Below are 16,183 nucleotides of genomic sequence, written 5' to 3'. Positions count from 1 at the left end.
GTTCCGGAACGGAACGTTTTTTGGCCGGAGAAAAATACCGCAGCATGCTGCGCTTTTTGCTCCGGCCAAAAATCCGGAACACTTGCCGCCAAGGCCGGATCCGGAATTAATGCCCATTGAAGGCATTGATCCGGATCCGGCCTTAAGCTAAACGTCGTTTCGGCGCATTGCCGGAGCCGACATTTAGCTTTTTCAGAGTGGTTACCATGGCTGCCGGGACGCTAAAGTCCTGGTTGCCATGGTAAAGTGTAGCGGGGAGCGGGGGAGCAGTATACTTACCGTCCGTGCGGCTCCCCGGGCGCTCCAGAGTGACGTCAGGGCGCCCCAAGCACATGGATCATGTGATCACATGGATCACGTCATCCATGCGCATGGGGCGCTCTGACGTCATTCTGGAGCACCCCGGGAGCCGCACGGACTGTAAGTATACTGCTCCCCCGCTCCCCGCTCCTACTATGGCAACCAGGACTTTAATAGCGTCCTGGGTGCCATAGTAACACTGAACGCATTTGGAAGACGGTTCCGTCTTCAAATGCTTTCAGTACACTTGCGTTTTTCCGGATCCGGTGTGTAATTCCGGCAAGTGGAGTACACGCCGGATCCGGACAACGCAAGTGTGAAAGAGGCCTAATCAAGTTTTATGCAAAAAAAAAATTATATATTTCCCTGGTTCCTTTTCTGGCCTTTTGGTTACATGCAATAAAAACTATCTCTGCCCTTCCCCCTGCTCTGCTAAGGGAGTGGCTACAAGAGCTGCCCTGAGTGACATGTCTGCCTGCTGGGAGAATTGGCAGCATGTTGTATGTGTAGGACTACAAGTCCCAGCTGTATAATGACACTGCTAATACACAAAGGATCTTCCCCCCCCACCTTCTTGTGCAATGCTCTCTCTAGTCTGTCAGCTCCTGTGCCCAGAATTGTCACTTCCTGCAGCTACCCAGTCTGTGCAGCTGAAGGGGTTAAGAATCCTAGGAGAGAGCAGACAGCCCGCAGTGAAGGGGGGCGTGGCCAGCACAGTGACCTCTTGTTTACAGGCTTGTAAACGAACTTTATCAGAGCAGGGAGAGAAGCTGACATCGCAGGTCATGTGACCCTCAGTCAAATTTGAGAACCAGCCACTGGAGAGAACGTGAGTTAATTGAAAGCTGTTACATTTGCCTAGTTAGGAACATAGAACAAAAAAAATAACTCTGGACAACCCCTTTTTAAATAAGTGTTACTGCATTGAAGGGATATGCTAGTATCCTAGCCGCACTAGAAGTGCACTTTTTCTGTTGATTCATTGGTCTTTTTCTTTTAGCTCATGCTGTGGTGCAGTATCCGAATATCTCCTCTTCAATTTATGGCAAATACAAGCACCATGGGTTTGAATATCCTCCGGGAAATCGGCTTGGCCGTCTCTTACCTAATGATGGAGACGATGGCACAGAGTGAGTATATTAATGAACTGGCACTTTTTTTTTTTTTTTATGCCATGTTGGGACAGTGACCAATTGCAAGGTCCATATTACACCCACTGAGGCAAACATACTAATCCTGTCTATTATTTATTCCAAAGATCCGCCACATTTATCCCAGTGGCTCACCCTATGTAGTACATTTTGGTTCATGCTTTCTGGATGTGTCTGACACTTTTTTTTTGTCAAACTTTACACACCTATTGGTCGGCTTACTTTGCTTAAAGGGTTTCTATCACTTCGTATGACATAATTAGCTGTCAGACACTAGCGATCTGCTAGTGTCTGCTCTGGCCAACCATCCTACTATAATCACTTGTGGGGCAGCGGTTTTGCTAAAAAACTAACTTTTATAAATATGCTAATGAGCCTCTAGGTGCTATGTGGGCGTCATTAGCACCTAGAGGCTCCGTCTACCTTCATACACAGCCGCCGCCCAGCGCGTTCCTCCAGCCCGCCCATGTCCTCCTCCGTGTGACGCAGCGGACGAGTTCTCGCGCATGCGCCGTGCGCGGCTGTATTCGGCGCATTTGAGATCTCAGCTCGGAGCGGTCAGACATTCAATGCGCATGCGCGGCTGTATTCGGCGCATGCGCATTGAATGTCTGACCGCTCCGAGCTGAGATCTCAAATGCGCCGAATACAGCCGCGCACGGGCGCATGCGCGAGAACTCGTCCGCTGCGTCACACGGAGGAGGACATGGGCGGGCTGGAGGAACGCGCTGGGCGGCGGCTGTGTATGAAGGTAGACGGAGCCTCTAGGTGCTAATGACGCCCACATAGCACCTAGAGGCTCATTAGCATATTTATAAAAGTTAGTTTTTTAGCAAAACCGCTGCCCCACAAGTGATTATAGTAGGATGGTTGGCCAGAGCAGACACTAGCAGATCGCTAGTGTCTGACAGCTAATTATGTCATACGAAGTGATAGAAACCCTTTAAAGGATAACTGTCACATTTAGACCCTAATTTCAATTTTCATATATGTAGTTACTAATAACATGATATTCCAGAATCAGTTACTATTAGACGGACTTACCCCATATTTAATAAGATTCAGCCCTTAGCAACCAATCTGCATAAAACTGCAATCTCACTATTCAGTTAAGATGGCCGCCACTGCCCTCACCCTGAGGCTAATCCCGCCTGCCCTCACTAGCCAGTAACAATAGCCCCCCAAAAGTGTCAGTAACCAGAGCCCTCCCCCCCCCCCTAAAGGGTTAATCTCCTGCAGCACAAAGGGGTCCTCTTACCACATGTTGCTTTCATTTATACACTGAGCAGACGGCAGATCTCCCTTCCCTGGTCTGCGCTGATCCAACTCTGCCTTCTCCAGCTCTGCTGAGTGAGGGAGCGTCTGCCAAGCGCAGGGACAGGGAGAAGTGCATACAGCCCAGGCACTGTTATCAGCTGCTGGGGAGGACCTGGCTTTAATCATTTACTTACAGTCCCTGGCTGTCTGTAATCTGACCTTGCAGGCAGCCTGCTTCTGCGTCTCCTTCAACACATAGACAGACCATGCCTAGCAACCTGATTTTAAGCACAGGTAAAAGTAGGCAGTACAGGGAACAAAACTGTGGAATTAAGGGGTAATTGAGTACACAGGGAAAAGTTGAAATAGGGCCACCAAGGAGATATTAATCACCACAATCCAATACTCCCAAAAAAATAAAAAATACGACAGTTATACTTTAAAAATATTGGCGCACATTGTCACTTTTAAAATCTGCTAACATGCATGCACTGAGTTTTTTTTTTTTTCTCAATTCATCGTTTTCTCCCTAAATGCAAAATTGAAGGACCTCTGTCGGCAGATTTGACCGCATAAAACTGGCCGACCGTTACATGTGCACTTGGCAGCTGAAGGCGTCTGTGTTGGTCTCATGTTCATATGTCCTTCACTTAGCTGCTGATTTTGACATAAATCTGCCAGAGTACTGTTCCTGTTTGACTCTTTTCTCTGCTTTATACTGGGTGATATTTTCCATAGCCTACATTTTAAAGGGAGCCTGTCACCTCCATATGGCCATATACAGTGCTTACATTGTCCTATAGCAGACCTATACATGAATGTAATGGTACCTTTGTCTTTTTCTTTACACTTGCAGAAGTTGGAAAATGAACTTTGATTGATATGCAAATGAGCAATCACAAGTGCCCAGGGACGGCGTTCACGGTGTTGGAGCCCAGGCTGCTCTGCCTTTGTTCATTGTTTCCGCCCCCAGCCTATGCCCGCTCTCCTATTCCCTTGCGTCATCCTTTGGTCCGGTCGAGATTCTGCGCACTGCCTTGCCGGGCTGGGGCATGCACACTGCGATTGTTGGCACGGCAACACTTTAATTACTGCGCTGGCGCACGCGCAGTAGTTAAGCGATGCCATGCCCACAATGGGCATCGTAGTGTGCATGCCCCGGCCCGGCGAGGCAGTGTGCAGGCGCGGGATCTCGATCGGACCTTAGGATGACGCAAGGGAATAGGAGGGCAGGCATATGCACAGGCTGGGGGCGGAAACAATGAACAAAGGCAGAGCAGCCTGGGCACCAACACAGTGAATGTCGCCCCTGGGCACTTGTGATTGCTCATTTGCATATGAATCAAAGTTCATTTTCCAACTTCTACAAGTGTAAAGAAAAAGACAAAGGTACCATTACATTCATGTATAGGTCTGCTATAGGACAATGTAAGCACTGTATATGGCCATATGGAGGTGACAGACTCCCTTTAAAGGGGTTTTATTCATATATGCCTGGGAAAAAATGACAGTTTTCCCAGTCATCAGTCCCACATGAATCTGGGGCACTTCTGTTGGGTTTCAGATCATGTAGGCCAGGCATGCTCAACCTGCGGCCCTCCAGCTGTTGCAAAACTACAACTCCCAGCCTGCCTGAACAGCCTACAGCAGGGCATTGTGGGAGTTGTAGTTTTACAACAGCTGGAGGGCCGCAGGTTGAGCATGCCTGATGTAGGCCAACCAAGGACAACATCTGCATGGAGTTTGTATGTTCTCCCAGTGTTTGGTTTCCTCCCACACTCCAAAGACGTACTGATACGACCTTAGATTGTGAGCCCCACTGGGGACAGTTTGATGCTAATAAATAAATGTGCTGCATGTCTGACTGATATATCCCAACCAGTTACCACTCCTGATTTTTAAAGGGGTTTTCCAAGACTTTTTAACTGATGACCTATCCTCAGGATAGCTCATCAGTATCCGATTGGTGGGGATCCGACAACAAAGACCCTCACCGATTTAGCTGTTTGAAAAGGCATCAGCGCTCCTGTGGGTGCTGTGGCCTTCTTGCAGCTAACAAAGCACGGCGCCGTACATTGTACAGTGGCTTTGCTTGATATGGCCCGTTTACTTGAATTGGACTGAGCTGTGCCTAGGCCATGTGACTGATGAATGTGACGTCACTGGCCTATGGAAGCCGCAAGAAGCCGTGATGCTCACAGTGGCGCCAGGGCTTTCTCAAACAGCTGATCGGCTGTATTTCTGGGTGTCAGACACACACAGATCAGACCTATTAAATGGATTCTCCGGGGTATTAATATTGATGACCTATCCTCAGGATAGGTCATCAATATCAGATCAGCGGGGGTCCAACACACGGCACCCCTGCCGATCGGCTGTATGAAGGGAAGGCACACGTAGTGTGCACGTGCTGTCTCCCGTCTCCTTCCTGTTGCTGCTGCTATGTCTGTGGCAAAACAGCAGCGAGCAGGAAGAGAGAAAGCATGTGCAAACTGTGCGCTCCTTCCCTTCAAACGGCTAATCGGCAGGTGCGCCTACTGACAGCTGCAGGCAGCCAGAATTTTATCTGGTTTTATAAATTAAAGAATCGCAGTTTAACTTTTCTCCTCCTTTCTCATTTTATTTTACAGACTTTACAGTCCCCAGGTTGCACAACAATACCCACCATCAGGTTCTGTAAGTATATAAAGCCATATCTATTTTACATCATTGAACGTGACCTTGTAGCTGCCAATTCTGTCACGCTGGCTAACTTCTTACACCTCAGATATTCTTGTAACCTGTACATTAAGCTTTCACTAAAATTACATTTGTTATATCCCTTAATGACTACATTATATAGCATATTAGTGGCACTATCTTGACTACAGTGCATAATGCCACTACGAAATTATGTAGTGTAGTCCTGATAGTGCCACTATGATACTGTGTAGTCGTGATAGTGCCACTATGCTGTGTAGTGTAGTCGTGATAGTGCCACTATGCTGTGTAGTGTAGTCGTGATAGTGCCACTATGCTGTGTAGTGTAGTCGTGATAGTGCCACTATGCTGTGTAGTGTAGTCGTGATAGTGCCACTATGACGCTATCATGGTGGCACTATCATGACTACAGTACATAGCATTGCTGTGGTGCAATTATGACTACATAATGAAGCACGACTGCATGAGAATTCACCGGAGCTGAGGTTCTAGTGTAATTTCCTTCTGTATAAACTATTTCTAAAAAGGGACACTGTAAAATGTAAAACAAATGTGAATCAATACAGAATACAATGATTTGCAAATTTCAAACCCATATTTTATTCACAATATACACAAATATTGAAAGTGACATTTAAAAAAAACTGTATTCGTTTAGAACTTGATGGCAGCAACGCATCTCAAAAGTTGGGACAGGGCCATGTCTGCCATTGTGCAGCGTTCCCTCTTTTTTAAAGAGGTTTTCAGAGATTTGATTATTGTTTTTATTTTTATTTTTTGAAAGGTCATCAATATCCGATACTGATGACCTATCCAGAGGATAGGTCATTAGTAAAGAAAAAACTTGGAAAACCCTTGTAACAGTCTGTGACCATCTGGGAAGTGAGGATCTATTGCTGGGGTTTTGGGAGAGGGATGTTGTCCCGTTCTTGTCTGATGTAGGTTTCTAGCTACTTACAGTCCTTGCCGTTTATGGGAGATTGCGATCAGAAGATCACATGGTCATGTGGTCTAGGGCAGGGTGGATAAAAATCAATGATTAAAAAAAAAAAAAAATCTGATTTTTTTTTTTTTTTAGATTTAAATCAGATTTTTTTTTTTTTTATATAAAAATGCTTTTTGAGGAAAATATATTACCATCCAAAGGTTATTCCATCATGAAATAAAGATTAGTTTTTTATTCATGTAGAATAAGGCTGTATACTAGGGGCTGCACAATATATCGCAAAAATTAATCGAATCGCGATAATCGCAAATGCGATATGGCGATTTGGCCGACCCGAAAATGCAGCGATTATATATGAAGGGGCCCCGCGCACATAACTGGCTTTGTGTGTAAAGTATTTTACTAGTGTGTGAAACAATCTTTCTAGCCCAGTTTCCTTGGAGGACACAGAAGACCTTGGGTATAGCTCATCTCCATAGGAGGCGTGACACTAAGTGAAGACTGTTAAGCCCCTCCTCCACAGCTATACCCTCAGCCTGGAGAGAGAGGCTGCCAGTTTTTTTGCTTAGTGTCCAAGGAGGCAAGACACTCCCTGCTCTGCAGGGCTGTTTTCTCTTGTTTAAATTTTAGATTTTTACTTTTTTTCGTTTCTTTTTGTTCCAGATCATCAGGGACAACAGAGACGCACTAGACCTCTCTGTTCTCCCGGGGTTGAGCTGCGCAGTGCCGGTCACCCGCACTGCTTCCTCCCGCACAGAAGGCAGCCTAGCTCCCCTACATCCCGCCAGCGCAAGGGGTCGCCCGCACGCCAAAGTCCCTCTTCCCTGCGGTCCTGCCACTACGGGTGCCAGTAGCCTGAAAGGCCGACCCTGCTGGAATGGATCCGAGGGTGAAGACGGGCTGTTGGTAAGAGAGAGCTTCTCCAGCCTACGTCCCCCCAATCCCTGGTCTCTCTGCGTGCCCTGACCCCCATACTGGGCCTCTGGACCCTTCCCTGCTGGACCCTAGGCTTGGCCCCCATGGGGTGCCGCAGGAGCGACAATCTGCTCCTGCCCTCCCCACCCTTTCCTTTCTTGGCCCCCCATAGGACATGCAGCTAGCTGCAGAAGCTGCTCCTCTATCCGCACGGGCACCCGGTCTTTGGGTCCCCCCATCTCCTTACCGGAGGGTTGCTCAAGGCCTGAGGCTGTGGAGTAAGGCCTCGCCTCCGGCCAGCATTAATATTCCGACGCGGCCGGGCGCCGCAAAAATTTTAGCCCAGGCTCCGCGGCCTGCTAGGCCGCCATTCCGGGCCCTGACTCTTCCGGCCGGCGGGGTGGGCTCCCGCGGCCGGCAAGCCGCCATTCCGCGCCCCTGATTCTTCCGGCCGCCGGGGTGGGCTCCCGCGGCCGGCGAGCCGCCATTCCGGGCCCCTGACTCTTCCGGCGGGGTGGGCTCCCGCGGCCGGCGAGCCGCCATTCCGGGCCCCTGACTCTTCCGGCGGGGTGGGCTCCCGCGGCCGGCATTGGGCTTGACTAGGCCCCAGCAGGCCCCGTCGGTACCGGTCGGCGGGGCTTCGCAAATTTTGTCCAAGGCTTCGCGGCCTGCTGGGCCGCAATTCCGACCGGCCCGTGGGGTGGGCACCCGCGGCCGGTTTGAAGCGCATTCCGCCTCGGGTCCCGGCGGTACATAAGGGCCGGGCGCCGCAAATTTAGTCCCCGGCTTCGCGGCCTACTAGGCCGCAAAATTCCGGCCTCTGGTGGAGGGGGCGGGAACTTCTCCCGGCGCGAATTCTTCCCTCCTGGGGGTTCCTCCGCCCCCAGGGGATTGCAGCGCCGCCCTCCAGGCCGGATCCCTGTTAACCCTTCCATAGGCAGCATTCATCATCTCTCCAGTTATGGTGCCTGCATGTGCACCCCCCCCCCCCCCCCCTCCTAGGCGGGATACTGCACTCTCCCTGGCTGCCGGCTGGCCATGTGCATGACCCCCTTCTTAGGCGGAATACTGCACCTTCACCGGATACGGTGCTGGCCATGTGCACGACCCCCTTCCATAGGCGGAACGCTGCACTCTCTCTGGATTTGCTGCCGACCATGTGCGTGACCCCCTTCCATGGGCGGAACGCAGCACTCACTGGATTCGCTACCGGCCATGTGCGTGACCCCCTTCTCTAGGCGGAACGCTGCACTCTTACTGGATCTGTTGCCGATCATGTGCGTGACCCCCTTTTTAGGCGGAATACTGCACTCTCACCGGATACGGTACTGGCTATGTGCACGACCCCCTTCCTTAGGCGGAATGCTGCACTCTCACTGATGTGCTATGATGTACTTATGTACTATGTTATGTACTATGTTACTATGCTGCACTCTCACTGGTTTCGCTGCCGGCCTTGGATATGCCTCCTTCCCTCAGGCAGCATACATACATCCCTCTGTCTGTGGTTGTTTTCTCGCAGGTACGTTGCTGGCCATGTGCATGTACCCCATACATGGCAGGGTGCTTGCACTCTCGCTGGATCCGCTGTCGGCCATATGCATGACCCCTCTTCCGTGGGCGGTGTACGCACTCTCACTGGATTCGCTGCCAACCAGGGGCATGCCTTCCTTCCTCAGGTGACATACACACATTCTCACTGACTGTGTTTGTCTCTCGCCGGTACGTTGCTGGCCATGTGTATGACTCCCATACATGGCGGGGTGCTCGCACTCTCCCTGGATGAGATGCTGGCCATGTGCATTACCCCCCCTTTTTCTGGGCGGCATGCTACACTCTCACCGGATACATTGCTGGCCATGAGAATGGCCCTCTAACATGGGTGGAACGCTTGCACTTCCATTGGATACGGTGCTGGCCTTGTGCGTGACCACCCCTCATTCCATGGGCAGAATTTGTCACGCTCATGAGATTCACGGCTGTCCTTGTATGGCTGTGCTGGACTTGTACATGTCCCCCTTCATTGGCAGAGTAGTTGCACTCTCGCTGAGTGCAGTGTTGGGTGTATTATTGCACACTCACTTAATGCTAGGATAACCCTGTGCATGTTCCCCTTTCACTAGGTGGCCCTCCTGCGTTCCTGCTGGATTATAGGGTATGTCCTGCTTCTCTGAAGTAGGTACGGCCTTAGGCATCACTCCCTTTTGGGACGGGCCTTTGCACTCTTGCCGACTGCAGTTTGCCAGGTACAATTTCCCCCCTTTCGGGGCGGACTGATTGCGTTCCATCGCATGCTATACTAGGCTTGTGCATAACTCCCTTTCAGGTTGCACTTTGCAATTCCGTACATGCTGTGGCACTCTGTGGCGAGCCCCTTTTTCGCTGAGTAACCTTTTTGCAGTGAGCGGACGTTCTTGTGCGTTGTTTGGGCCGTGTATGCCTTCTCCTCCTGTAGGTGGGTTGGCCTTCTCACTGCTTACGGGGCTGCTTGTACGTATGCCTCACCTGCTTCCTGCGGCATACTTTTGTTTTCTTGGGATTCAATGCTTGCCGCAAGCCTTGCACTCGTCTCTAAGGAGTTCATTCTGTCCACCTGACCCGGACAGGCTCTATTGCTCTCTGCTGCACTGAGCTGGGTGGTACTCATTAATTTAGTTGGCCTTTCATACCAGGGAGTGTTCATGGATCCTAGATGCGTGCCCATTCGTCCTTCCGCGGCATTGCTTCCCTGCGCTAGTGGTCACATGGTCGAGAGTGCTGTTGTCTGCAGCGCCCCTCAAATTCTTTGTTGGCTCTGTCAGGACTGCGGTTCCCTTGCCTGCTGCAATTTCCTCCTTTTCGGATGCAGTGTGGTATGAGTCCTTCCTCTTGGCGCCTCTACCCTTCAGTCTGATCTGCTACCAGGTTCGGGCAGCTCTTCTCGGGAAGGTCACCCAACTTCTCTTGGGTGCTCGATTACCAAGGTCCGGAGGACCTCCGCCTTGGGTTCTTCAGGGTATTCGCCTTCTGCGATGCGGTGAACCGGGCGTCTCACAGTGTAGCGGGGTTCTGCTTTTGAGCTGTCCTATGGCTTCCCTGTTGCCCACTCCTCCTCCTTTCGGTTGGAGGGTGTTATGCCGGCCTCTGTCTCGACTACCTTATCTCGCCGGCTCTGTTTGGCCTCCGCTCGGTACAGATCACTCCGATGTGGCTTCTGCCCCGCCAGACTTCAGAGGCTGTTCTTTCACTGTCCTCCCCTTTGGGGAGAGCATGGTTGTTCATGTGGATGGTTCCGGTGTTCCTTTTGGCCTCGTACTGTCTCCCTTGTTCACACTGGCTGTATTAGCTGTGTGCCTATTTACCGAGTCTACCGCGTTCTGTCCTCCCGCTGAGTGCAGATTGCGTGGTCCATTCTAAGACAATGGTCCTGCTGTAGACTTACCTTCTAGGTAACTTGGGGGGACTACCTTTCGATCCAGATTGTCCTTTGATCTCCCACACCGGGACTGTACAACGTGGCTACATCAGCATGGACTTTAGCCTGTCTTGTCCTGGCATCTGGCGGATCCTTTGGTTCCTTTCCGTCTGTCCTTCTGCTCCCCCACTCGGGTGGATACGGGGCAACGTTGCTCGAGGGCCGACGGGACCAGTTTTTGTTGACCCTTCTGCCCGTGTTACTGGTCTGCGCCTGATCACATTGGGTTTTCGCCCGCTTGCCAGGCGACTCCAGCGGGTTCGCTACTATCCGCTCCTGGCTGTGTTTCGTCCAGGACCTGTCGTAAGACTTAGGTTTTTTTGTCTGGGGTTCTGTGGGAAGCTGTGCATTCCCCACTCTGAATTTCTCTCCCCATGGTTCTGTTTTTTTTTTTTTCCAGTCCGGCCTGGACCTGAGACTGGGACTCCTTTACTTGAGGTGTCAAGTGTCGGCGCTGTTCTTCCTCTGTACTGTCCTTCGGTACCGCCCTGGGGACTACATACTGAGCTCTCGGCGCTCCAATCTTGTCCTTGGAGCCGTTACAGAAGTTCTCTCTACCCCTTCTGTCCTGTACGGTTGTGTTTCCGTATCAGTCGTATCTCTGATGGGTGCCTGAATACCCCTTTTTGTTCCGAGCCTTCTGTCTTTTCCCAGGACAGGGCTGTTCTACATCCCGTTTCTTCCTTCCTTCCTTCCTTCCTTCTGAAGGTGGTGTTTGCCTTTCGCTTCAACACTTCACCGATGTGGACGTTGTTTGGGCCTTGCCGTTTTTACTTGGAGATCTCCGACTCTTGTCGACGTTCGGCCTCTTGGGTTTAAAATACTTTACACACAAATCCAGTTATGTGCGCAGTTTAGGGCACATAGGGCCATGAGGGGGACCAGCATGATATGCTACATGTCTTATGCTGGCCCCCCTCATGGCCCTATGTGTCATAGCACACATCCCCTATAACAGCGTCCTCCACAGATCCACCCCATAACAGCGCCTTCCACAGATCCACCCCATAACAGCGTCCTCCACAGATCCACCCCATAACAGCGTCCTCCACAGATCCACCCCATAACAGCGTCCTCCACAAATCCACCCCATAACAGCGCGTCCTCCACAGATCCACCCCATAACAGGGCGTCCTCCACAGATCCACCCCATAACAGGGCGTCCTCCACAGATCCACCCCATAACAGCGCGTCCTCCACAGATCCACCCCATAACAGCGCGTCCTCCACAGATCCACCCCATAACAGCGCGTCCTCCACAGATCCACCCCATAACAGCGCGTCCTCCACAGATCCACCCCATAACAGCGCGTCCTCCACAGATCCACCCCATAACAGCGCGTCCTCCACAGATCCACCCCATAACAGCGCGTCCTCCACAGATCCACCCCATAACAGCGCGTCCTCCACAGATCCACCCCATAACAGCGCGTCCTCCACAGATCCACCCCATAACAGCGCGTCCTCCACAGATCCACCCCATAACAGCGCGTCCTCCACAGATCCACCCCATAACAGCGCGTCCTCCACAGATCCACCCCATAACAGCGCGTCCTCCACAGATCCACCCATAACAGCGCGTCCTCCACAGATCCACCCTATAACAGCGCGTCCTCCACAGATCCACCCTATAACAGCGCGTCCTCCACAGATCCACCCCATAACAGCGCGTCCTCCACAGATCCACCCCATAACAGAGCGTCCTCCACAGATCCACCCCATAACAGAGCGTCATCCACAGATCCCCCATAACTATGTCATACCCACCCACGTCAGCGGCTCATATGGGAAAATCCAAGCAAATAGACCTCTACCACAATTCCCTTAAAATATCGCATATCGTTATCGCAATTTTTAGGGCCCTAATCGCAATCGCACAAAATTCCCATATCGTGCAGCCCTACTGTATATGTTTAATTTTTTTAGTAAATAAATCCCATTAATCCATTCACAATCAGTAATGGCCAGTTCGCATTTTTTGCCCGCGAAGGCCCCCGGCGGCTGTTCTCGGAACTGCCTGCTCCCGGTGACCGCATTTGATTTCAGACCGGCTCATGCACAGGCACAAGTAAGGGCTTACCTGTGCATCGCCGGACTTGTGAAAAAAGATGGCAGCCCGCATGTGTTCGCGGGCGAACAATGCGAACTGGCCATCACTGTTCACAATGTCATGCTCTTCCAGAGGTTTTTGTGAGATTATTGGGCAGTTTCTCTGCTTACAAGATATTATCACAGATGCTTGGTTTACTTTTGCAGTTCTTAAAACTGAATTTGACTCAGCAGAGATCACATGCCTCTTCTTCACAGCAAAAAACAGAGTTGAGAAAAAGACCTTAATCCTTACTTCTACAAACCTATGAATGCAGAATCAACCTAATCAAACTAATATGAAAAGTTATTCTAAAAATCTTCACCTACTTGCATATTATAAGTTATACCAGCAAGAATTAGTCTTTATGTAGAAAACTATGATTTAAATCAAGCCTTACTGACTAGTGATTTAAATCAAATCCACCCTGTCTAGGGGGGCTTAAAAAGTGACAAAACAGTGAATGTCGTAATGGAAGAATAAATAAATTCACAATTCGCCATTTGTTTGTCACCTTATCTCCCAAAAAATGGAATAAATGTGATGAAAAAGTCATATGTACCCCAAAAATTTGTACCAATAAAAACTACAGTTCACACAAAATAAAAACTATATAAATTTGGTATCGCTGTAATTGTACTGACCCCCAGAATAAGGTCGCCGTGTCTTTATCGGCATTGAATGAATGTTGCAAAAACAAACCTCCAAAAAACCTTTGGCAGAATTACCATTTTGCACTGGATCAGTTAAAATTAAAATTGGTGTCGGATCCATCAGCTCTGTTTGCAATCCGGTATTTTGGCCAGACATAAAACAGATTCCCCTGCTTGCTCATACATGTACAAACGCTTGTGCCTCAGCTGTTTCCATGCATGCTGCAGCGCTATTGCAGAAAACCGTAGGGTTAAATTGCTTGAAACTTCTTTTCAGTTTATTTTTATTTATTTTTTTCCCCTTTCTGTTTGATATGGATGAAGTATTCACTAGGGTTTTCACAGTGATTCTGTTTTGTCTGCAGGCCTACGATCGAGCCTATGCCTCCCCTGTTGCCTCTCAGCTTCAGACAGATGCTTCCCTTCCCAGATACAAAAAGAAGGCTCCCGCCGATGCCCACTGCAGGGAGAGACTGTTCATTGTGTTCAACCCTCACCCGTTAAGCTTGGATGTGATGGAAGATGTGTTCTGGTATGGCTCTCCGCCCACAGTGGTGCCTTTTACTGACTCTCCGGTACTAGTGCTCTGCTGCTTCTCTGCAGACATCTTCTGCATCTGGTCTGAATTCTAGTTCAGGTAGTAGGACTCCAGCGATGGTCATTGGGGCAGTAACTGGCAGCAAATAGAGAGAAAGGTTTACAGTGGCCTCTACGTACAGATGTCGTTCCACGTTTTTCTTATGTAGCCTGATAAGATTGGGTCTACATCATGGTTATAAAACGCAGATACTACACTATTGTGTATTTTGGTTTATAGGTTGATGCAGAATCTGGTTGTAGCTGTATTATCTGACTGTAGGTTACAGTTGCAAGCCTTTGGGAACAATTAGGTCGGTTTGTCATCCATAAAGAGCCTTCTAAATGCTGGTTGTGGGAGTTCTCCTTGTGTGAAAATCCAGCATCTGATGCAGGCTTTGTTTAAAGGGGTTTTCTAACGTTTTTATACGATAACCTATCCTCTGGGTCATCCATATCTGATCGGCGGGGGTCCACCAGTCTGAGAAGACCGTGGCGCCAACTCCTCTTCACAGTGCCGCATATAAAATAGCAACTGTGCTTTGTATCGCAGCTCAGTCCCATTTACTTGAGAGGGACTGAGCCGTGCCCCGGCCATATGACCGATGAACGTGACGTCACAGGCCTAGGGTCTCCTTAAACAGCTGATAGACGGGGTGTCCCGGGTGTCGGGCACACAACGATCAGATACTGATGACCTATCCTGAGGACAGGTCATCAGTATAAGGGTCCATTGACACCTCTGCAAGTGTTTTGCGGTCTGCACATGGCCGGCCCTGTGATAGAAATGCCTATTCTTGTCCGTGGCTGCGGAGAAGAATAGGACATGTTCAATCTGTTTTTTGCGGTGCCACGGGATGGAACTACGGATGTGGTCCGCACACAGTGTGCTGTCGGCATCTTTTGCGGCCCCATTGAAATGAATGCACCTTAAGTCTGAAAACCCCTTCAATGTACTAGTAAGACGTACAAGTGACGCGTTTCAGGCCAGCTCTGGTTTGTACTCCTAGCGTGCATAATAATGGTATGTGCTTTTATTGCTCTAGATTTGATGATGGAAATAATAATCCTGTCGCTCTCTTACAGTCGCTTTGGGAATCTCATAGAAGTTTTACCTTGTTCCGGGGAAAAAACGTTGGGTATGCTAGATATTCTGAAGTGTACAGTGCAAACGATGCCATATCTGTTCTACATGGAAAGATGGTGAACAGCGTGAAGCTGAAAGTGATGCAAGCAGATTCTCCAAAGGAGGAGTCCAACAAGAGACAAAGAACATACTGAATTTAGACATTTCAGGTAAGTGCCAATTCAGATTGCCAGTTCTGGAGCCGTATCTTTTCTCCGTAGTAACCAATTCCCAGTCAAGAGTCATTGTTATCAAGTCTGAAAAGTTAAAGGGGTTGTGCAGTGGCATAATATTTATGACCTATCCTCCATCAGCTGTTAAAGGGGTTTGCGGCGCTGCAGTGGTCCTCTTCGATATCTCCCTGATGGCGGCAGTGCAGTGTAATTACTGCTCATCCCATTCACTTGAATGGGGCAACATGAACTACTGGCGGGGAGTGGTCTTTTCAAAGAGAAAATGATCAATATGTATAATATATGATGGAACTAAAAATCTGTCACAGGGAATCCAGTCTTGATAAGGCGGTGGTCTTCTGAAAGAGGTTTCATTGTGGCTCGGTGGGCTGATCTTTTATTAGTTGTCCCTTTTTAGTTTTTTTTACATTAAAGAAGCACTCCCACAACAATCTGTATTCCTTGGCCCATTAGAAAGGTACATGATGTAATCTTCTTACCAGTGACACTAGTTGTGAGTTATAACCTTCCTTCTGATCCTCGACTGTGTCATGTGAAAAACACAGAAGCAGAAGTCAGTTTATCTATTCATTCCTATGAGACTGACATTGAGGCTTCCATAGGAACACATAGAGAAACTGACTTCCTGTCCACACAGAAGATGCTGTGTTATTTGGAAAGTCAGAGTTGGTCACATGACACAGCTGAGGATTAGAAGGGAGGTTATAACTCACAAATGCAGTCACTGGTAAGAAGATTACCTTCACTACAGTTTACATCATGTACCTTTTTAACAGTTGAGAGAATAAAAAAAATGTCATGCTTCTTTAAAGAAATTGTCAG

At 49.3% G+C, this 16,183-nt stretch overlaps 1 protein-coding gene across 1 annotated transcript in view; it reads left to right on the top strand.

Moving 5' to 3' along the window:
• The window catches only part of LOC121008645 (RNA-binding protein 45-like), a 34,914-nt gene extending 19,577 nt beyond the window's left edge, over positions 1-15,337 (top strand). Inside the window, 5 exon segments of the mRNA XM_040441317.1 lie at positions 1,301-1,430; positions 5,339-5,384; positions 13,831-13,997; positions 15,128-15,155; positions 15,158-15,337. Coding sequence (XP_040297251.1) covers positions 1,301-1,430; positions 5,339-5,384; positions 13,831-13,997; positions 15,128-15,155; positions 15,158-15,322 — 536 coding nt within the window. The 3' untranslated portion in view covers positions 15,323-15,337.
• The last annotated feature ends 846 nt before the right edge of the window (positions 15,338-16,183 follow it).

Source organism: Bufo bufo, chromosome 7 (genome assembly GCF_905171765.1).
Source record: "Bufo bufo chromosome 7, aBufBuf1.1, whole genome shotgun sequence".
Classification (NCBI taxonomy): domain Eukaryota; kingdom Metazoa; phylum Chordata; class Amphibia; order Anura; family Bufonidae; genus Bufo; species Bufo bufo.
The sequence above is the reverse complement of the archived record's forward strand: the minus strand, read 5'-3'. Positions and strand labels throughout refer to the sequence as shown.